At 47.4% G+C, this 21,543-nt stretch overlaps 2 protein-coding genes across 8 annotated transcripts in view; both read right to left on the reverse strand.

Moving 5' to 3' along the window:
* Positions 1 to 2,309: 2,309 nt before the first annotated feature.
* LAMP5 (lysosomal associated membrane protein family member 5) lies at positions 2,310 to 14,480 on the reverse strand. Its single transcript, XM_057423447.1, has 7 exons — positions 14,462 to 14,480; positions 12,142 to 12,238; positions 11,713 to 11,885; positions 11,389 to 11,520; positions 11,198 to 11,303; positions 9,633 to 9,821; positions 2,310 to 3,455 (listed from the first exon to the last, which is right to left on the reverse strand). The coding sequence occupies exons 2-7, from the start codon at positions 12,179 to 12,181 to the stop codon at positions 3,277 to 3,279; spliced, it is 819 nt and encodes a 272-aa protein (XP_057279430.1). The 5' UTR covers positions 12,182 to 12,238; positions 14,462 to 14,480; the 3' UTR covers positions 2,310 to 3,276.
* Positions 14,481 to 15,833: 1,353 nt separating this feature from the next.
* The window catches only part of PLCB4 (phospholipase C beta 4), a 198,791-nt gene continuing 193,081 nt past the window's right edge, over positions 15,834 to 21,543 (reverse strand). For 5 of the 7 annotated variants that reach the window (XM_057423494.1, XM_057423495.1, XM_057423497.1 and 2 more), the window contains 2 exons: positions 20,514 to 20,550; positions 15,834 to 17,741 (listed from right to left, as the gene is read on the reverse strand). In XM_057423494.1, coding sequence (XP_057279477.1) covers positions 17,653 to 17,741; positions 20,514 to 20,550 — 126 coding nt within the window. In that variant the 3' untranslated portion in view covers positions 15,834 to 17,652. The remainder of the gene's footprint in view (positions 17,742 to 20,513; positions 20,551 to 21,543) is intronic. The other 2 variants (XM_057423493.1, XM_057423492.1) reach the window with 1 other exon arrangement.

A 21,543-nucleotide genomic window follows, 5' to 3' on the forward strand; every position in this document is an offset into this window, starting at 1 on the left:
TACCTGCAAAGTGAACCATAAATCAGCATTTTTCCATCTCAAATATGTGTAGATGATTGAGAGCATCTCCCCGTTACACCGGGCACCTCTTGCTCTCTGTCTGCAAACAGGGAAGCCACAACATGACCTACAAGGGGCTAAAACCCACCAGCAGCTTTACTTGAACAACAGACTCCCAACTGCTCCAAACCCCAGCCTGGAGATAACATTCAGCCAGCAGCTCCATCCACCTGCTAAGACCAACATTAAGGCAGCTAAGCCAAGCCTCAGGTTCTGCTGCCTCCAAACAGCCCCATGTAAACCCTGAACTGCAGCTTCCATTGGAAGCTACAGTTCATTCACAAGTCGCCCCTCAAAGTGCTGCATGGGTGCAGAGCAATGGGTTTCCCACCTCCCACTCTGGTTTTGGTTTGAGAAGCATCTGTCAACCCCTCACTGGTTATAGATGATCTTTCCTGCATCCAAACCCACCCTGCAAAGCAAGTATGATTGCTGTGGGGTATCAGAAGCTGCAGTGCAAATGGATTGGCACCGAGCGTTGTGCAAGGAGCCATGGCACCAGGGAAAGCAGGAGGCCAAAAGGAAGGTTGTATAGTTTGGAACAGTTGGTGTTTCCCCTTCCTCTGCACTGGCCCCAGTGCAAGGCGGGATGCACCCTGTGGTCATGGAAAGCAGCAGAGACAAGTTTACTGCCGGTACCGTCACCCCTTCATTGGGTTAAAAACCGGGGACATCAAAAATCAGTGCTGCCACGTGCATCACCTTAGCTCGGTAAAGCTTCTGCTAAAGGCAGGTGGAAGGGCAGAATCCCTTTTGCCACGTCACCCAATCGAAGGCTCAATATCCAAGTGGGTACGTGACTAACCCAAGGTTTGTGAGGGGAAAAGAAAAGTGAATTAAGAGGGATAGGTGCTGATGAATGTGGAGAGGGGAAGGGAAAAGAAGCCCTAATGGGCTCTCCTAGAGAAACAGAGGGCATAGGGGAAAACCAGGAACATCTTCCTAGTTTCCAGCCACAAAGTCCTGCTCTTCCCCTGTTTTTCCCAGACCGTGTCCCAGCCCTTTTACATCTCTTAATTAGAGATTAATTATACTCAACTGAACCAGCAGGAATTGCTCCTGCTGACACCAAGGACTTGCAGCTCACTGGGAGGAACCCAGCCGGTGGGGACCAAGCTGGGATATCTCCGATTTGGTGCCATTTCCATCCCTATCCCACCAGCGTGTCCTGCCCCACCACTGCAGACCTGCTCCACCACCCCATCCCCATGGATTGCTCCTGCGGCTGCCTTGCCAACACGTGCTCTGCAGAGCACAAATGACCATGGACGCTTCGGCATCTGCACATCAGCCGTTTGCTTCCTTTTTGATGTTATTTTGGGGGGTGATGTCAAATACAGGAGCAGATGTTCCAGGCTGATAGATGCTGGCTGGGAGAGCCTTCCTGGCTGGAGGGCAGGCAAGAGCAAGGCAGGACAAGATGATAACTGTGACCCCTTCTCTATTAAGGATGAACCTTTAATCCTTTTACCCACCCTCCTGCTACCGGTCGCTTCTTCTGGTGGTCTCTAAAAGAACCTTTTCTTCTTTCTGCTTTCCAAATAACAACCAGCTCATTGTGGGCACTGGCACTTGGCTCAGCCCAGCTGACTGGGGTTTTAAAAGGGCAAAGCCATAACCATCAGGAGCACAATAATTCTGCTTCTTGCATCCAAATGAGAAAACAAAAAGCTGAGCATAACACAGAAATGAGACAGGACTAAAGGAAGGCTCCTGTTGCATTCACCTTCATCAAACCCCCATAAATTCTGGAGGAGGCTGCAGCATTAAAAAGCAGTTAAATTCTCCTCTTGCATCTCTCAACACTGAGATTGCTGTTTTTCTTTGCTCATTACCCTGTTTCAAGCTGAAGGAGGATGCTCTGTATGAGTCCCCGTCTGGATCAAATCAGCTCAAGAACAAGAAGGTATTTTCCACACCTTAAACTTAACACCAGGTGTGGACTAACTCTTGCTGCAGTAATACCGGAGCCAAGGGGAGTCAAAGGGTTCAGCAGGAACTGGATGGGACCAGTGTGAGACACACCAATACCCACAGAATGCATGAGAAAGGAACAGCCGAGAGGTGAGGAGAACACTGGAAATAACCAACAAATCAGACTACTGAAGCACCACCACCTCTACACCAAACCCCCTGCTAGAGTCAACCCTACATTCCACATCCATTCAGATGATGTATTTTTGCACCGATTCCATAGATACCATGGAGTCAGTAACAAGCATGGCGTCAGTTCAGAATAAGAAGGCAAATCAAGTATCACGTATGTACATGTTTTAATTCATTTTAAAAATCATCTACATTTAAGGATAGATTTCAAGGGTTCCCTTTTATTTCTGTTCCCGTTACATTAGATTATACCTGAATAATCTGCATAGTAACTGTAACATCTCTGGTTTAATCTTGTTTCGCTGTGAAAACCCCGGTTGCAGGTAGCAATGTAACATCTCAACCACAATCACAATACGTGCAGGATGCCCAGCCAGAAGCAGTTCCCGGTTGACTCGCAGCAGCACGGCACTTGATAACTTGTGTTTCAATACTTGATTGCTATTTTCAAGGTTAGTTCAGATGTGGCTCAAGAAGCAAAACCAAACGTTCTTCGCTCGGCGTCAAGCTCCTCAGCTGGAGTTACTGCACTCGATACCAGCCTGAGGTTCTGGCCTTTATTGTCTTCAAAGCACACCCATGTTGCCTTCATGCTCTCCTTAACATGAGTGCAAACGCCAGGAGTGTGGTTTGAGGCCTTTCATTAGAGGACCTTAATGAAGCCTGTGCAGTGGCTCTATCCCCAGCCCTGCTCCATGCACAGACGTGAACAGAAGGCTGAACACTGCCAAGAGCAGCGGTGGGGAGGGACGAGCCTCTTGAGAAGGGGGAAAATAAATAAAGGAAAAGAAAGAAGCAATAGCTTTGCCCCCAGTGTTAGACTTGGACACGTGAAGCGGTTCTGTTTCCAGATGATCAGCCCAGCTGCTTAAGAAGGTATTCATACCACCTACTGACACAGACTCCTAGTACCAGCTGCTCCGAGTTTCCTTACAGAGACAGCAGTGTTGCTACACTGACTATATTAAATCCCTTTGTTTCTCCAGGGAATACCCCCCATCAGGTGTTGTGAATACCGTCTCTTGCCCCCCATAACCTTTCCTCACCCATAATAAAAAGTGCTTTTGCTTTTTCTACCTGATAAATACTTGGGCTGCTCAGTCCTGTCCCCTATCCCATGTGCTTGTACTGAGATCTGTCCCGAGGGATTTGCACTTGGTTGCCTGTCAGCTTGTGGTGGATGTGGTAAACGCAGAGGGTGATCACGATCACCAAGCCCAGAATCAGGCCCAGAATCAGAGGCAGGGTTTCTTCTAACTGCTCCCTCTGGTCCACCGGGCACTTGTGTTCTGCAGAGAGAGGAAAAAGAAAGAGACAAAGAGAGAAATGAATGAGACATTTGCACATCTGGACTCCTGCTGCGGTAATGAACCGGCTTCTCTGGAGTCACAGCTCCACACCAGGGGTCCCTGTGCAGCAAAACCAGCCCAGCAGCATGGAGAGACAGCAACTGCCATCGGAGTCCCAGGGAGAAGATCAATTGCTTCGGAGGAAAGTGAAATCACAGTCACAGCGTGGGGTTTGGAGGGAGAGCTAACATCCATCAAGCCAGCCAAGGCGAGGGGAAAACACACTTCACACCCGTAAGCTCCTCCTCAGGCCTCTCTGGTACACCAGGACAGCAACGGCCTTGCTGGGAATGGGACAATGGGAGTACAAGTTTCCTGAGTGCGGCTGAAGGTTTGCTTTCATTATCAAGTTATGGAGTCTACAAGTGTTGTATCACAAGGTACATCTCTAAGTCTTTAATCCTGCATCAGGCTTACTCTGCTCACGGTTAAAAGATTCTCCCCTTCATCTGCAAGTTGACCAAGATCCAACAGCATCTTCCCACCTCCCTGCGAGCTCTCCACGGGGAGTTTACCAGCAGTGGCAGAGCACAGCATCCTGGCACCTCATGGCCGTTTGTCAGACATGGCAGAGGATGTGCAGAAGCAACATGAGCCTCCCCTGTGTTTTTCTAATAAACAGTCCAAGAAACCACTAGAGCTCAGCAATAACCAGCTACAATGGGAAAACCCTTTTCTATGTAGCTTGCAGAGGCCACCAAGGTTACACTATGCTGGTAATCCCGGTTCAGCTCCCTTCCACTTCCAGAGTCTACCACAGGCCTGAGTGACAGGACCATGATTTACTGCTTTCCCCAGGGACCGGTGCTGATCTGTGCTGATGGGCAGGCAGAGCCGATGCTGCCGAGATGGGGCTGCCAGGCCAAAAGGAAGAAAACTGAGAACTTTGGGGAAAAAAGAAAGAGGTCAAAAAGGTGATGGGTTCGGGAGGGACAATGCTCTGGGCCTGGATCATCCCCTTCATAGAACTGTGCTGAAAACAATAAAACCAGTGATTACTTTCCAAAACAACAGTGGGGGGAAAGAAAGGCTGCATGTCAGATGAGACACAAAGGGCACCGCTGATTCCTCCATCACGAAAGACAATCCAGATGGGATCCCCAGGCAGCCGATTGCGAGACACAGAGATGTGTGATAACCATGAGTGGCAAATGCTCTGCAAACCTAATGGCATGTGGCAAAGAGCAAGAAAAACCCAGAGTCCCCCCTTAGCCCTGGCAGGGGGTGACAGCAGGGACCCATCTCCAGTGGTGCCGACACCTCTGGGAGCTCCATTGCCTTCTCCCAAGCACCAGGCTCCCAGCGATGCCATCGGGAAATGCTTCAAGCTGTAAATGAAGTGAAACAAACACAGCCAAAGTGAAATGTAGTCTAACAAAAGAGACGTCCTTTTCGGCTCCAGTTGCTCACTGTTTCACCAGAGCAGTGATTAATCACCAGGACTGTGTTACAGGCGATTCAGCAATGCTGCAATGCAGGGGTTTTCTTTGTTTGCATTAAGGGGAAAGGGGAAAAAAAGAAATCCTGGTTATTAATTAGCTCCCCAAATTGGTTTTCCAGAGCTTCATCAGATTCTTCCCAGTTCAGGATGCCGCGGCCTGACCAGACTCACAGTGCCAAGGCAGAGGCACAGCAGCAAGTTGGCATTCCCAGACTTGACTGCGGGAAAAGCCACACAAGGAGCAGTGCCGCATGGCTGAGGTGCTCTGAACCCCCAACCCCACATACTGGTACAAAGCAGCACCCTTCCTATGGGAAGGATCCATGCCAGAGGAGCTCCTGTGCATTCACCATGCGGCTGCAGGCAGCCCGATGGACTGAGGTGTGCTGATGTGCCCATCAGCAGAGTTCCAGTCCAGCCGCTGCAGTCTCCTCCTGTGGGCACCGATTTCTGCTTTCAAAGCAGCTCAGCTTAAACCCCACAGAAAACTGAAACAAGGCTGCTGCAACCCCGGCTGAGGGCACCCCCCTGTGCTCACCCACGACAGGTTTACCCTGTGCCTCTTCTTGCACAAGAACGATGCTGCACTGCAGGAGAATGGGGTGAACAGAGGGTCCTGCAGCCGGTGAAGGTGGGGAAGCTGAAAGCCCCAGTGCTGCTCTGCAGAGGACTGACCCAACGCTAAAGCACCTGCTTGCAACACTGGAATCCCCGGCTACTGCAAAGCAAAGTGGCTGCAGAGCATGACATGCACCAATGGACACGGCCAAAGCTCTGGTGCCCACAGAAAGCCACGGCTGTATTGAAGTCCCTGAGTCACAACTCAAAAAGGTGTCAATTCCTGCAAGCAGCCAAGGCAGACAGTTCTTTATCCTGACACTTTATAAAGAGGATTAAAAGCAAAAGCCAACAGGAAGAAGAGAAAGCAAAAGCGGCAGCACACCCACAGACAGAGATGCTCTCCCCAGCTGGACCCAGCAGCACCTCCCTGGGCAGAAAGCGCCTCGTAACCTCATAGAGCAGCCACCTCCTGCCTTACCAACACCTTCTCTCCACCAGACACATCCATTTCCCTTTTTGGAGCACAGCCCCAAAGTCAGGGCTCTTCTGGTGAGCATAGAATGGGAATGGAGGCACAGGCAAGTGCTAAGCACAAACATCTGCAGCAGAACTAAGGCTCTCCACATGCTGACTGTTAGGAGGATGAATTTTGTATTTTAACATTAAAACACATCATTTGTCAGCAAATAAAAATACTTTCACGCTTATAACACCTGTTAAAATAGCATTTTTCACCCCAAAAGTTCAAAGCATTGTGTAGGAGCTGAGGTCCACTACATTGTGGGGAGGCAGCAAAGGGAAATGCCAAGGAGGAGTAGGAGGGGAAAGGGTTTGCATAAAGCCCCAGCAGACACAGACTGAAGCCCATCAAGCACGGTGTGGGCAGATTGGCTGGTTGATGCACAACAAATGACACATCACCTCATTGGGAATGGCTCTGCGTTTTAAATCAATGCCTTCTGTGGGAAAACAGCCCTTTCCATCCAATCTCCCTCAGTAGTTTGCTTCAGGTCCCAGGGATCTCAGCATTTCCCAGTCACTGGATTTACCCTCCATCCAGGAAAGCAAAAAGGTCTCTGGCAATTCTAAACTACCTGAGAAGTTTAGGTGATGCCGGGAGTTTTGCTGCATCCCAAACCTGGTGGGGTCACCCCACAGCCCCAATCCCTGCCCTATCAAACAAAGACCTCGGGCAGATACAAAGGAGGCATTTAGGTACGTTCCCCGTTGTTCTTTTGTGCTGTGCTTCCTCCAGCACCCACAGCACCCAGGCTCACGTACCACCACGGTTTCTATGGCGAGTGCTCATCCAGTTCAGTACTAGGCTACACAACCACCTCACAGACCCATTTTCCTGTTTCAGCATCCCTCTGCAGAACAAATAACAGCACAGCAAGAAAATCAGCGGTTTACCGCAGTCAGGACCACGAGCCTGAGCCTGAGGGGCATTGCAAGGGGCTGTTGGAAGGGATAGGAAAACAGAGCTCAGCTGTGTCTGGCATCACTGTGTGGATTTTTGAGGTTTTGAGAGAGGTGTTTATAGGTGATTTAGCTTAAAAAACCCTAAATGAATGAGAAATAGAATGGGTGCTTTTGAAAACGTGGCTGCCCACCTTGCAGACAGGAACTACTTGGTGCCAAGGACCCTTGAGAAAACGTGGCCCCTGTTTGGGATGGCTCAGAGGGAATGATCCCAGGATCCCGATTCCTAATTCTTGTCTTTGTATCCCTTTGTATTTTGTGTTATTTTGATATGCTCATCGTTTCTGTGGGGCTCTTTTGCCACTTTAAAATGTTCTCCTCGCATCCTCTTGATCCACCTCTTTTTTTACTGATCTTTTAATATGAAAAGTGTACAAACATTTTCCCTATTAAAAAATGCAATTTCTTAAGCTCTGAATGAAAAATAATCCCAACATTCTGCTGCTTCTGTATGGAAAAAGGTAAATATTATATATACTTTATATATATGTATATATTTTTGAGGGTTGGAAGCAGTGCCTTCAGAAAGTGGATTAATCTAGCACGCAAGTTTAAGCATTCAGAAAAATCAAAGTAATACAATCACTCCCTACAAGGTTTTCAATCTATCCCAGATAGAACAGTGTCAGGACTAATGATAAACCCTTTCCCCCCCATTTCTTGGTTGCAAAAGGACCCTGTCCCTCCTGCTCTGCAGCGATTCTTCTGCTCAAGCAGGTCCCTCTCTCTATTCTAAACTGTTTTAAAGTGTTCCGTGGCTTGTTCATAATTAATAGGAATTTTACCTAATGAGGAATTAACGAACCAAAAAGGAGACTGCTAATTACTGTAATTTAAGATTGGCAGCGTTTCCAGGACCCCACAAAGGATCATGTTTTGCCATGCGTGTGCCAAGGACACGCGGGTCTGCAGGACTGGTGGGGAGCAGCGGCAGAGCCCCTCTTGAGGCTTCATTGATAAAGGGCCTCTCGTGCATCTCAAACCATCCTCTCCCGGTGCTCTTCGCTGTTTAACTTCCAGGGCAATTCCACAAAAAGAACTGGATAACGAGCAATAACAAAAATCGAGAGTTTGACAAAGAGAGAAACCTGGCTTTCCTCACGAGGAGGAATTCCCCACACGTTGGAATTGCTAAACCCACCAGGATCTCTGTGTGTCCTGGAGGAAAAAAAACACAGACAAAAAAAAACCCCAAACCTACAATAAAGGAAGGAAAATAAAGGAATTACTACTTGATATGAAAGCGCATGGCATGAACGGCAGGTGAGCCCACAGACTTGACAAGTTTGGCATCACGGAGACACAGCAGCTAAAACCGAGTCCAGACTTGCGTGTTTTAAATATGCTTGTCTCATATTCCAACCAAACCCTGAGTACAGGAGCCTGGATCCACAGGAGGAGGGAGAGGATGAGGATGTGCCAATGAACAAATACAGACAACTATTAAATTCTACCTTTTTCTCCATGTAGCCTTTGCGAAACGTGGTACTACTTCAATGTGAGACAAACCCAGACCTATTTGTGCCCACGGATAAAACCTACTCTGTACTACACTGCCCTTGCAATGAGTAATTCAGCCACGCAGAGCTCTGGCAGAGCCACTGTATATAATAGCATGTATTTACTACATCAGTTAGGGAGAGAAATGCGAGTCATGAGCGTAAGTGCTCAGCTCTGTAGTCAGTGCTCAGGTTTTATTGTGCTCTAAAAAGAGTTCCCACATGTAAAATAATAAAGCCCCATGTTCTTAATGCTAAGCTCGAAAATAACACCACCGTTTTCCAGCCTGTTATTCAAAGATGTGGCTATGACACATTTTATGTGCATCTTGATTCAATAAAGGACTTAACTAGTTTGCTAAGATGGCACTATGAAAAGGGGACTAGTCTCAAAGCCCTAATTCAGGTGAGCAGGTTTGCACTCCCTCATTCAACCTGATGGAAGAGGAGCACCACGGGTTCTTTGGGATGAAGGAAAGCAGAATCTGCAGGAATTCTGCCCCATGGCAGTGTTACTACTGACTTCAGTACTACCCTTTGATGCAAGCAGCACTTGTTAACTCACATTTTCTTCCATCCACAATTAACATTAAAGAACCCCAAGAAGAGGAACAACATCCCATGCCTTTGGCGCTGCACCGAAGTCCCTTTCAGGCTCCCTTCACCCTTGCAAGGCACATTAAATCAAACTGAAGCCAGCAACATGCACCCCAAGTTATTTCCTGCCACCGAAGACCCAAGCTTTCCTTCACATGCAGTGGCCCTACAAGCCCCTCCGAGCTGTACGAAACCTGCTACTTGCTGCAGAGGAGCCACCAAAGCCTTGCAGGGCTCCCCAGGGATCAGGTAGTCCCGGGACTTGCTGGTAATACAGCTACATGAGTCCTTATAGAAGCCAACGTACATGCAACAGCCCGTGTTCTGACCAAATAGCAGCCTGTAAAGGCTTTTAGGGGGACTACAAAAGCAGAGAGCGGGTTGGAGAGACTGCAGGGAGCACTGACAAACCCACTGGGAGGAGGAGAAGATGCTCTGATAAAGGTGGGACCCAAATTCCTTCAGTCCATTGCAACACCCCCAAAGACCATGGCAGCATCTGAGGGATGCAGGACACGCCTTCACCCTGCACCTTACCTTCACTGAAGACAAAGTCCGCGGTGATATCGAAGGGCTGGAGGCGCACTTCCGACAGCAAGAGCTGCACAGACTTCTGGTGGTCACTGGAGATGAGGGAGATGGTCTGCTGTGCCTGGCACTCGTAGGACTTCCCAGCCGGGGTGACCAGGGCTGAGAGCCGTTGCGAGCTGGCTGTGTGCTTCCCGGCTGACCAAGGGGCAGAAGGAGCAGTGGTCAGGTCCTGTCTCTGGGGGACTGGTGTCACTCCATTAACACAGCCAGCGACTCAAACGCAAGGGCACGCAGAGGGGTGCAATGCGGCGGCCGCACGCTCCACTGCTCCTAAAGCAGCGTTTTCTGCTCCTGAAGCAGTGCTTTCTGTGTGACACCCTCCATAACCAAAGCAGATCCTGCACTGGGGTTGCCTGCTCGCAAGCAGGAATGGATGGCTGTGGTGTGCAGTCCTGCTGCTGCTAGATGTGCTCCTTTCACAGGACTTGAAGTCAAAGGAATGGTTTCTATTGATGCATATGCAGGTTTCAGGCTTGGAGTGCGCTTGCACTCCTTACGTTTGGGAAACAGCACTTCCTGCAGCTGTACTTGGGCTCTGAATACAGGTGGGAAGGAGCAGTGCAATTTGGGGACCTCACTGCAAAGCAAAACAGGCCATCGTGCCTTTCCTGAAATACAACATCACCATTTCACCCAAGTATAGATTGTGAGGAAATATTTTCCTTATCACATCAAGCCTGTTTCATAAACGAGGGCTGAATGCGGCTTGGTAAGGGAATGAGGGATGCCTTCCGCCTCCCCCTCTTCCACAGCCCTTTGTTCCCCTCCAGCAGCACAGAAAGACCATCAGCGTTTTGCATTTGCAGAGGCTGATGAGGCATGGCCACCACCGTGTTCTGGGGACAGAAACATCAGAAACACCAGTGGGAAAAATAACTGTGCATCCAGAGTGTCTAATGGCACAAACTCTTAACGCACCACACACTGGAGTTGGGAAAGCTTGAGGAAGAACGACTTGAAAATCGCAATTTTCAATACAAGACAACTCATTTCTGAGCAGAAATGAAGTAAAACCTAAATGAAAGCCAAAAGAAAGGAAACCCATGGAGAAAAAGAGGAGGCTGTTGCGTATGGAGGCGTGTAGGTGTATGGATATTTATGTCGATCTCATCGCTACCTTGGGAAACCGCTGCTTTCCCACCTATTCAACCATCATCAGGAGATAAGTAACCTTAAAAAACATCTCCTGCAGGAAAGATGATGAGTTTTCCCTTGATACCCCTGCCCCGCTGCCCATCCCCATGGCCCTGCGTCCCCCTGGGAGGGCCTGGGGCAGCAAACAGGCATAGACTGGGCTCTGCCTCCCACGGCAACCGCGGGCATTAAAAACAAGCAGCAAGAATAAAAAGGGATGACGGAAATTAACAAGCGGTTTAAAACCCGTGCCGGGTCCCGGCTTTGTCAGGCGGGTTTGGAGCTTCTTTCCCCCCTCTTTAACTGCATTTAAGCATCTCTTGCCAGTCCCCGGGACCTGCTCTCAACCCCGTCCCCCCCCCCCCCGGGGAGCTTACGGGTGACGGCGTCCTTGAAGTAAGTGCGCTCGTTGGTATCGTAGGTGAACTGGATCCGGCTGAGCCTCCAGAAAGCCTCCGGCCCCCGGGACGTGTTGTGCCCCTCCTGCCGAGACAGGGCCGGTCAGGACCCCGGCAATACCGCCCTGCACCCCCAGCCCCCAGGCGTGCGGAATGGGGGAGCCCCGTACCTTGAGGAAGTAGAGTTTGAGGGTGTACGCTTGCTCCAGCCAGGAGATCTCCAGCTCCGACTCGTTCGTGCCACACTTGCCCTTCATCTCGGCGCCCCGCGACAGCGGGATATCGGCTTGTTCCGTGATCAGCTGGAGACGGGGAGCGGGGCTCAGGGGGGCGGCCCGGTATCCCCCCCCCCCCCGCCCCAGTGAATATCCTCGGAAGGAATAAAGGACTTCCCAAAACTACCGGCGGATCCCCCCTCCCGCTGTGACAACGTGCGGCGGCTGCAGCGCTGCGACCCCGAGCCCCGGCCCCCCATCGGCTCCGACCACACTCACGTCCACGTAGTTGCTGGCCCACACATCGTAGGGAACAATGAACTTGGCGGCGAATTCCGCCATGAGACACGTCGTCCGGTTTTCCCGCACCACGAAAATGTCCTTTTCGGGGTTAGGGGAGAGCCCGGAGAGATTCTCAACTTCTTGCTCGGCAGCCAGGCGAGCCGCGGCCTCTGCGGGCAGAGACAGAGGAGCTCAGGAGCGGGCCCTTTGCCCCGAGCCACTACTGGACCCCTTAACACCCTCCCTGAGCCCTCTGGAGTCGCGACACGGACTCCCTGTCGCGATAGAGCGGGCAGCGGAGATGGGTCAGCCGGTGACGGTAAAGCAGTACCGGTGCTATATAGCAGCGCCGGGTTTTGTCTCAGTGCCTGCGGCTGCCTCATCGCGACAGGGCTTCGTGTCGCGATTCACCGCTGCGATACTCACGCAAGAGGAAGAGCAGCCCCGGGAGGCGCCCCCCGGCCATCCTCCCTGCTTGGCCCCGGTGTTCCTGCGGCTGGTGCTGCTCCGCTGACAGGGTCCGCTCCAGAGAAAAGAAAGAGGGAGGAAACAGAAATATTAGAGGGGAGAAAAAGGAGGAATAATAATAACAAAATAACCTGAACCACCTCCTTCCTCAGGAGCTGCAAAAGCACTAAAGCACTCTGCTGCGGAGCGGCGGGGAAGAGGGACGGGGAAGAGTGTGGGTGTGCGGAGAGGAGGAGGAGGAAGAGGAGGAGGAGGGAGATGCCGGCGGAGCTGATGAAGGCGCCCACGCCGAGGGACGGGGCGTACGCCGCGGCAGGGCGGGGAGGAGGGATTCCCTCCTCCTCCTCCTCCTCCTGCTACTGCTTCAGGGGCCCCGCCGAGGGGCTCTCTGGAATCCCCACGGGGATCCCAGCGGAGGGACCCGGGGGACCCCGGTCCAGCCTCGCCGCCCCGAAGTGCCGCTGGAGCGGGGTTGAACGGCGCCGAGCGCCCTCTGCTCCCTCGGGAAGGGCAGGGATGGATCGGGGCTACACTCCGGGGCGAGCCCTACACCTCTTTCGGTGCTGTCCCGCAGGATAGCTGCTATCCCGGGCAACGCCGGGGAGACAAACGGCCGGGTAAACCGGGACAGGCGGGATGGAGGAGGGGTGATCTAGTGCAGCGCCGGCTGCTCACGGAGCGTCAATAATTACGGTGAAGGCGAGCAGCTGCTTCGTGTGTTAATTTAGAAGGAAACGTGCAGCTATTTTTGTGTGGCAAGGTCAGAAGCGAACTCGGCACCCTCTTGCGAACGGCCCTCAGCGCACCTGAGCTCTTCGCGTATTGTGACAGCCTGAAACGTAACCTTAACATAAAAGATACCATCGTGTAGCAAGGGGAGCGGCCCCGACAGCACCGAGGAGGTGCATTAGGACAATACAGGCCGTGCCCATGCGGAGCTTTGTGGGGTGCTCACGGGCGAGCTGTGCCGGGTCTGTCCCTGCGGGCTCGGGGCATGCGGCTCTCAGGCAGCACGGGGATATCAGCAGCGGGCACCCCTTCCCTGCTGGCTATGGGGAGGAGAGGGCAGGGGGAAGCTGCTGCCTGCCCCAATAAAAGGGCAATCCCTTTTATTTCCCATAAAACCGAGGGGATGAAATGACCCCACAACTTATCAGCGAAGGGATCACCGGGAGGAGCACCGTGCTTACGGCCCCTAGCGCTCCATTGCCCCGGGAGGATGGAGGCACCACCGACAGGATGCGGAATCCCCCGCCTTGCCCCAGGGTTTCACCTTTCCCTTCCACTAGGCGATGGTTAAAATATCTTCTCCGCCTCGGATCGGGAGCTTTTACGGCCCTTCAATGAGCGGCCACCCTCGCCCCGGTAGGAAGAGCATATCCCAGTATTGACAGCGACACCGGTCCCGGGAGCAGCGGGATCAGCAGCCCTACTCCAAGGATGCATTTGTTTTTAATTGAAGGAACAGCAGCTATTCACTGTGTGGTGTTACACAGATTCACTGGCGATTCGCGTTTCTAGTTCAGGAAATGGTCCAGGGTTTTGTGAAGCAAGGTATTCCCAGGTGAGTTTTGATTGCAGGGAACTGCCCCTCCTCTGCCAGAACACACCTGCAGAAAGGGGGGTCTTCCTGAGAAAAAGCTCTTTAGAAATAAAACCAGATACTATGGGAACACATTGATTTTTGCAACTGTTCTGTAGAAATTACTTTCTGCTTGCTGTAAATATTGTATTCCGGCCATTTCCACTCTTTCCTGCTCATGACAAAGTGATTCCTGCCCCAAAATAGAGCCAGACCCGTGTCAATAGTAATACAGGATTAAGCTATGACAATAGTTTCAGGGGACTATATAAAGGAGAAAAATACAATCTTCTACATGAGGCTCTTTGCACCAGATAATTTCAGTGGCAATTTCAGTGTCTGGCTTCCTCAGGTATTTCACAGTCTTTACCTAGTCTCTATTTCCTCTCCTAGTCCCCTATTTAATTTCCACATTTTTTTGAGGTTTCTAGGTATTTTCTAAGCCTCCAAATAAATACTTGATCCTCAGCAGCTACCCCTGCATCCAGCCTGTGCAGAGGGAGCAGCTGGGAAGGAGCATCTGATACCCTGTCAGCCACACAGCACAACAAAAAGCCTTCAGCTTCAGTGACCACCCCTACTTCCAGCCTGCAGAGCTGTGGTTTATCCTGCTCTCCAGGGCAAAAAAAGGGAAAAGCCTAAGATTTTCTAACACCAAGAAAGCCCCAAAACATGGACGGATCAGAAAGGTCTCACCTGAGGGAGCCAGTGCAGCCTTATCGGTGATCTGGACCAATTTATGGTCACAGATTGGATCTCCTGGAACCAGCCCTGCAACCTGTCCTCAGTCCAAGGTGGGGAGACTGCCTATGTACCTCTGAATGCTGAATCCCCCGGGCAGCAGCAACTCTTACCAGCCTCTTTGCAGGGAGCATGCAGTTTTCCAGCTGAGCAGCTCTGGGATGCATTTGCCACTGGCAGCTGGTTTTGCAGGCAGCTTGTGGGTAACAACACATGGAGTCTGCAAGGAAATCTGCCCCCGACGGGTATTTGTGTCTCTGCCAATGTGGTTTGACTGGAGTGGGGTGGGGGTTAAACAGATCCCCATTCTGAAACAGTGAAGCTAATGACCAACCCCCAAATTACTGGGAGTGAAAGAGCATGCTGCCTGTGAGACCAGGGTATCACAACTCTCCCCATCACAGCTGCACTGAATATAGCTGAAGAGATTGAGAGAGGGAGAATCTGCTGCTTCCCTGGATGAAATTTCACTGAAGTGGAATCCATCACCCTGGCAGGGAATGACATTTTAAACTGCTTTAACTCAGTATCAATGTTCAAATTGATTAGCCTATTTCATCTCAATGGAAATTCTCACCTCATTACATTAGCAGCCAAACCTCAAATAATTTTTGCATCAAATACTACTTAAACAGTATTTCAAAATACTTAGCTGACAAAATTCATCACAATTTCAAATTACTGTCTGCGTTTTATGCTAAATTGTCAATGGATGAAGTATGTAACAGTTCTGGGAGCTGAGCCTGGAAGCTGAGGCTTCCCAGCTCCGTGGTTTCACAGAAGCACATTTTCTCTCTGACTTGATAAATGTCTTGCTCCTGGCTGAGCAGCAAGCACAGACTCAAAAGGAAGCTGAGGACAGTATTTTCTAGCCTTCCAAACCAGTGTATTCCCTGATGTGTAGGATACTCGCCAAGGAACAAAGACAAGCAGGTTTGATTTTCCTCAGGGAGGATGTGAGCTGCACCCAAAGCCCTCCATTTCCAGTCATTTCTTTAACAGGTAGGGCAGTGGTTAACAGGCTGAGACTGAAGAAAACCAGTAATGTTCAACGCTTCACTATCCAGTTCCCTCCTTATCTGGTGTCACTTGCTTCTCCTGGAATAGGCATCACAAGTTTGTTTCAATCCTGCCTTAAACACCTAAAGACTTGACTGACCTGTCTCAGTTGCATTCTCAAAGTAGTGCTGCTGCACTGTACTCAGCCTGCTGCATCTCAAGGGAGTGCTGCTATGTTGTACTCCTGTAGTTCTGTGGTGCTGTGAGGACCGACGCTGCACCATTCTTCTGTCACTTAAAAGAAAGGAGACTCCTTTGACTAAATAAACTGTGATAGAAATGTATTTACACTATGTACATTTTTACAGGAAGTACAACCTACTAAATATTTGCCAGTAATAACAACCCCCACCCTCCAATTCACTGCAGGCAAAACTGAAGGGTTTGAATTTTCATGGTTTTTATTAGAGAAGTTGGAAGTTTCATCTCAGGACTGACAATAACATAATTCTCTCTCTTCATTTATTTTGTTTATAGGAATATTTGTTTGTACAAGCATATACAACAAAGTAATCGGTGCTTAGTACATTGAAATCAGGAATCTGATTTGTTCTAAACTACCAGTTTTCCATGCAGTCATCCTTGAATTGGCAGCATGGACAAATTCCAAGCAGAATGCTTACATGCACGGTTTTGCAATATAACTACAGCAAGCTCTGGAAACATGCAAGTTAACACATTAGCAAATTGTTTTTATAGCTAATGGACATAAAAAGGTTATTCCTGATATGAAATTCTGAAAATCTGCATAAATACTTCTGTGTAAAATTAAATTAGTTATGTACTTTTCTTTTACTACAAGTATCAAGAATGCCCACGTAATTAATATACACACATATATATAGAGACCTTGGTATGCTAAAAGTCTTTGTAATTAATCAAACAATATCCTGTGCCGTACATTTACTCAGTATTTACCAGCTAGTAGAATGACTGTGGTCACAGAGTAGGCATTACAGTCTTAGTAGCATTGGCATCACATGCAAACATACTCTTAGCATTTCTGTTTACTAGTTTTACCAGGTGGCAACATGTATGTGGTTTTCTACAATGTTGTGATTCTGAAGTGTATAAATACTTTGTACATTTTCACAGTTACAAACTTTTTGCCAAAAGCCGTTTAAATAGTCTTTAAGTTACAATGAACTGTAGTATCTGGGATCTGCAGCAACGGGGTCAAAATGCAACTTCTGTACAAGCGATGTAGGATGTAAACTTTTCTTAAAGTGCCTAATACACAATTCCTTAGAGCACTGATCAGTTTTGGCACTAACGCACTGTATTTCCCTCATGCTAACCACTGTAGGATATCATTTTCTTTCAGACATGGTAAGAGTTGATATGGCACTTGTGAATGGCATCACTGGACGGCAGAAATACCCTGTCAAATTCCTGTTACAGCTGATGAACTTGGCCGATGACTTTGTACATACTGTACTTTTGAATATACGCAGTTCACTTTCAACTGCCTGCTGCTTGAAAAATACTTGGAAACAAGAGTTGAAAATTGCTCAAACTCAGCTCCTTACTATACTGATTATTACGTGTGACTTAGCGGAGGATCCAGTTCAGTGGGCTCCAAGACATCAGGTGCTGAGCATCTGAGTTGTTGTTGCTTGTCAGGATACGGCAGCATGGGGTTTCTACACAACATATCACGCGTAGTGACACAAATGGTAAATAACTCGACTTGATTACAGTTTTGTTGCCATTTGAGATGATGGTAAAAATCTTTGTTGTGTTTCAAGGCTCTGATTGTGTAATTCTGATGCAGGGAGGCTGCCTGTTGAGATACAGGGAGGAATACAGGACTGGGTTTAAAAAAAGCTGTCTTCATCTTCTGATTAGTGTTTTTCTGAACAGAGGAAATTCTTATGGAAATCCAACAACGGAAAGTCAGTGCCCAGTGTTAAAAAAGAAATAATGCAAACCTTAAGACACGGTGGTCGGCAGCTATTTATATGTTAAAAACAAAAACCAAACCAGCCCCCCAACCAAAAAACAAGAGTAAAAACATGGAAAAAAAGCCCACTTTTCAGCCTCAGCAGTTTTGAATTTTGCTCTCATTTTAAGGATGTTCTCCAACTTCAATTTGCTTGTTGAGGCTTTAGACCACTGTTGCCGGCCTGCGATCCATCTCTGCTTCCAGCTTCACCATCTGCTGCATCTCCTTTGCCTGCAATCCAAAACAACCGCATGAAGCGTTGCATTAGACCTTTTGTTCAAAATGAAGCACATGGTTTACATGATAGTGTCTGAGTGAAATACAGGCAAAACACACTGAAGATAAATGTAGTACCATTATGTTTACCCCTCCAGCATCATTCTGTTTTCAAAATCAGATGTAATTCCTATGTCTACAAGGAACTGTCTACAAATCCTTGGGAAGTATTTTTGCTCCTATTCCAAGACTCATGGGTTGATTTTCTTAAGGAGTGTATGATAAAAATGCAAAAGCTCCAATTCTGTGAAGAAAACCAGGCAGATGCTGATTCAACTGTTCTTTGGGAATGTCTCTGGGAACGTATGTGTTTCACTGCTGCTGTGTGAGTACTGCAATGTGTTACATCATGAAATGTTTGGAGAGTTCCTCTATGATCGGGACTGGTTTCCTTCATAAAGACAATAATGACAAAAATCCATCAGTGTAAGATCTGCCCTCAGTAATGCTTATTTTTAATAATAATTTGTAAAACATAATCTCCATCTGGCCTGGAGATCCTTATGATTACAGACACGGTGTTTTCACCTCAGGACTGCAATGTGCTCTATGGGATTACACACACTGAATCCACCTGAAACTATATCCAAACGCTTTGTGCAAAATACAGCAATGAATGCATGCCAGATCTCGGTATAAACTCTGCATGCCTCAGGCTTTGCAAGCAGAGCTTAAGCACTGTATATAAATAGCAACTGGCCTGGGAATCCCCTGCTTGGAGAGAGCTTTTCTAATTCCTCTCCTCTCCTCTCTCTCATAGATATGCACACACATTTACTCCTCCTGCAGCTCAGTTACAGATTAGAAGGTGCACTTTGGTTTGAAACTCTGTAGTTTAAAGGAACTGGGAGTCAGCATCACTTCATTTTCTTTGAGGGCTCTCAATCTGAGAAGTTATTTAAATCCATAAACCAAAGGACTCTGAATAATTAAATCCAGAGGGCAAGCAAATCCATCTATCTTTACAATCAAGCTCTTGAGGATTAGGACAGGTTTAGGAAGAGGCAAACCAAGGTAGTACTTCCTTTGGTGTAACTGCTCTGTACCTGTCATGTAGGGGAGAATGGTTAGTAGACTTCATTTACAGAAACTATGTTCCCCAAAAAGTTGTACATGTTGCTTAGACAGGGAACTTTGCTCTACAAGCTCCTACTTAAGGAGTCACCTATTCTGGATGTGCAAACCTATCTGCGTAAGTGAAAATGGGCAGATGTAGTTCTAAGGTAATAAGATGCACAGCTATTCATTTTGCAAGGTAAATGTGGGTTTGTACAGACGTGATACACGTGCCTTCTTGAAGAATCTAGCCCTGTACTTCCATAATCATCATCTTGGGGAAAAAAGTAATTATGATAATAGCAAAGCAACTGTCATAAATATGATTAAAAATTAATCAACACTCTCCATTTAAATGAGTTAAAAGCTTGAAAGTAATGAAGAAATAATTTTAACATGAAAATATGGAAACATAATAAATAAATCAATATGTACAACCTCTTGTGAAATGTTGGCTGGATTTTGCCTGTGTGCGAAATGAAATTCCAGCTAAAACAAAACCCTGTGGTTGTTCCTTAGTGACCCACACATCTCACGTTTTAGGCTTGGGACTTAACTACCGGCACAAAGTGTCCTATATATATTCTGCAATATATATATCTTCTCCAATGTATGGCGTACAGAATTAGTTTAGAGAGAACACATTAGCATAGGACCAGGATGACTGTTTTTGCTACTCTGAGGCTGGTTCAGGCAGCACATTGTGAACACATAAGCACCCACTTTAAGATGAGCCTTTTGGAAGGCAGTGTTGAAGCTACAGTGAATTCATGGAATGAGTGGCAGCTAATGGACTCTGCTTTCAAGATGCTTGCAGTCCATTGAGATTTAAGATAGGCTAAGAACAACATACAGTAACAGCATAGAAAAAATGTATTTTTCCTAGCCTAATGAATGCTTTTCTTCTTCATTATGTGTCTGTAAATAAAAGCTAAAGTGGGTGCTGTCAGACTCAGTTGTCAATTCAAGAAAGTAATTCAGATCAGGCAATACTGTTCAACTGGATGGTCAATCTTAACGCAACTATCTCCCTTGGTAAGACAGGGGTTAACATAGATTTCTTGTGAGTAACAATTATTTAGGAAGTCACAGCAGCACAGCCAGCTGGTAAGTATAACTGCCATACCTTATAATGTGTTGGATTTTAAAGTGAATTTTCAAGGGCTGGAAGCCTCTCTTCTACTGACACCAAAAAACTATTTCCAGCCATCTATTCTACATTTTGCTATTCTTAGTGTGGAATTAGTTATTTTATTACCATACTAATAGATGTGGATACCTTTTGTCTGACTATCAGCATTAGCAGTTAATCATATGTATGTCAACACTAAAGGAGTTTTCTTAGATCAGTAGACACTTCTCACAGACAGTTTAGTACTCTAAGCATATCTTCCAGTAACGACAGCTAATGTACAACAGAAATTAATCTCTAGGTATTTCCTCTGCACATCACTGATCATATGCATCTGAATTTGAGATGCTAAAGCACAAAATACTGTTAATATTGTGTCAGGCTCAAATATCTGTGTGCAAACAAGATTAACATTGTGTTCACTATGTCAACTGTACTTCCCAATGGTTGCATTTACAAGGAGGGCTCCAACGATAATGATTTAACTTAGAAGGAAAGCACACTGAAAGAATAGGTTGCTTATTATACGTCCATCCTACCTTGTGTTTGAGACACTGCATGACAGGATTTCAAAAGCTGTTTGTACAAAAATAATAATGTCAAAATTGAGTAATACAACAAGAAGCAAAATAAATGAATGAAAACTGAAGTGAGATTGAAAAATTAATGCAAGAAAAACATACATAAACCAAAACAAATTTAAACTCATAACAGTTTGTATTGAAGGCTGTTTCACCCATAATTCTACTTTCATACATTGGATATTTGTATGAAAAATTTCATCTCTTGGTTGATCAGGAAAAAAGCTAATTATGTTTTGAAACTCTCATTAAACAAATACCACCTTTATCTCGATCCAACTATCTTTCATACATCCATGTTTGTAATAATGAAACCAGAGCCAGCTGGGGGTTTGCACTGGTGCACTTCTGGGGCTAAAAGGAAGTAGTCAAAACAGCAGGTATGAAAAATGTGCTCTGATGGATCAAATTAGAGTGAGTTAAAAAGCTGTTAAGGGACTACCCCTGTGGCAGAGGCCACTGCATGCACACACAAAAGTGATAACCAGCATGTGAATGGTCCTACTCCATTTAATCACTGATGATTTAAGATGACCTTTATCTCTGCTCTGAAATGGAGTATGAGCAAGCTCATGTAAGCTGTTACCATCTCTCAGCAGCGGAAGCTGTACCCCAGGTGAGGGAAGTATCTAATTGCTGAAAGAGGTGACTCTTTCAATGATTCACACTTAGTTCCCAGCAACCTCCTTCCCTTATACAGAACATATTTATCACATTGAGGTTAAAAGCACAATTATAATAACCATTTCCTCTTTTCCTTATGTTTCTAAAAAATGGCTCCAAAGCCCTCTGAAGCCAATGAAAAAAAACACTTAACACCTGTCTCTGGATCAAGCCCATCATTTCTTGTCATGCCATTTATAAGGAGTTCTCTTGTATGGTCTCTGCAGTGACACCACAGATCTGCTGTAGCCCAACTTCCTCCCCTGTCTTTCAGTTATGTGCAGATAGTGCTCACGAGCAGACTAGTCTGACAGACCCCTTCATG

Source organism: Pezoporus wallicus, unplaced genomic scaffold, assembly GCF_028554395.1.
Source record: "Pezoporus wallicus isolate ANWC-B61680 ecotype Strahan unplaced genomic scaffold, APGP_CSIRO_Pwel_v1 contig_4191, whole genome shotgun sequence".
NCBI lineage: Eukaryota > Metazoa > Chordata > Aves > Psittaciformes > Psittacidae > Pezoporus > Pezoporus wallicus.